The 1,279-nt window shown below is 65.3% G+C and overlaps 1 protein-coding gene across 1 annotated transcript in view; it reads left to right on the top strand.

Annotated features, from left to right (window-relative positions):
• The first annotated feature begins 260 nt into the window (after positions 1-260).
• The window catches only part of SBK3 (SH3 domain binding kinase family, member 3), a 2,326-nt gene continuing 1,307 nt past the window's right edge, over positions 261-1,279 (top strand). Inside the window, 3 exon segments of the mRNA XM_010296804.1 lie at positions 261-432; positions 654-689; positions 692-843. Coding sequence (XP_010295106.1) covers positions 261-432; positions 654-689; positions 692-843 — 360 coding nt within the window.

Below are 1,279 nucleotides of genomic sequence, written 5' to 3'. Positions count from 1 at the left end.
GCTCCACTAGGCTGGGCTGGGCTGGACTGTATTGGGCTTGGGTGGGTCGGACTGGACTGAACTGGGCTAGACCGTGATGTTTCAGGCCAGGTTGGTCTGGGCTCCGCTAGGCTGAGCTGGGCTAAACTGGCCTGGACCAGGCTGTCCTGGCCGGGTGCCCTGGGGCTGTGAGGCTGGTGCTGCCGCCCTCTCCCCTTGCAAGAGGCCGGGGATGGTGGGTCTTCGCAGCAGCGCGGGGGGCTTGGCTCTCCCCAGGGCCCATGGAGGAGTCGGATGAGGACGGGGAGGACAACGAGGAGTTCCTGGAGCGGCTGATGGTGCAGACGGGCCGGGAGGTGCCGCAGCGGGAGCTGGAGGAGCACTACGCCGTGCTGGAGGAGCTGGGCAGCGGGACGTATGGCCGTGTGGTGCTGACGGAGCCCCGGGATGGTGGTGAGGGGCGCTGGGGGGGACGGATGGGACAGGGAGGGTGACCCTGCTGCTGGCTGGGGAACCTGCTCCCCCAGAGGTGCACAGCCCCACCTCTGTGCCTGACCCACCTGAGCTAAACCTCAGCTCTGCCCAAACCATCCCATGCCAAACCCTGTCCTTACCCCCTCGGTGCCCCAGCTGGTGCTGACCCCCCTTCAGCTCCTCCCGGCCCCGTTTTCCAGGCTCGCCGGTAGTCCTTAAGCTGATGCTGAAGGAGCAGATTTCCTGCGGGAGTACTGCATCGCCCTGTGCCTCTCCAGCCATGCCGCCTGCCTGCGCGCCCTGCCCATCGCCTTCGAGAGCGCCACGCACTTCGCCTTTGGGCAGGAGCTCGCTCCCGCCGGGGACCTCTGTGCCCTCCTCAGCCCGGGGGTGCGTGCTGCCCTGGGGCTCTGCGGGAGGGGGCAGGGGCCAGGAGAGGTGGGAGGACAGAGGAAAAGGTGCCGGGACAGCTTTGCAGTGGGTGCAGTGATGTTGTGTGTGGGGACGCCCTTTGCAGTGAGCACCCACTCACACCGTCTGGGCAGACCGTTTGCCGTGGGGTGCATGCCCACACTATGCATGGAGAGAGACCCTTTGCAGTGGGTGCAGTGATGCTGTGTGCATGGGGAGACTCTCTGCAGCGAGCACTTAATCACACCATACAGTAGACCCTTTGCAGTGGGGTGCATGCCCACACCATGCTCGGGAGGACACCCTTTGCAGTGGGTGCAGTGATACCACGTGTGGGAGGACACCCTTTGCAGTGGGGTGCAGTGATACCATGCATGGGAGGACACCCTTCGCAGTGGGGTGCAGTGATACCATG

This window comes from Phaethon lepturus, unplaced genomic scaffold, assembly GCF_000687285.1.
Source record: "Phaethon lepturus isolate BGI_N335 unplaced genomic scaffold, ASM68728v1 scaffold16711, whole genome shotgun sequence".
Lineage (NCBI taxonomy): Eukaryota > Metazoa > Chordata > Aves > Phaethontiformes > Phaethontidae > Phaethon > Phaethon lepturus.
This window is presented reverse-complemented; position numbering and strand designations above follow the sequence as displayed.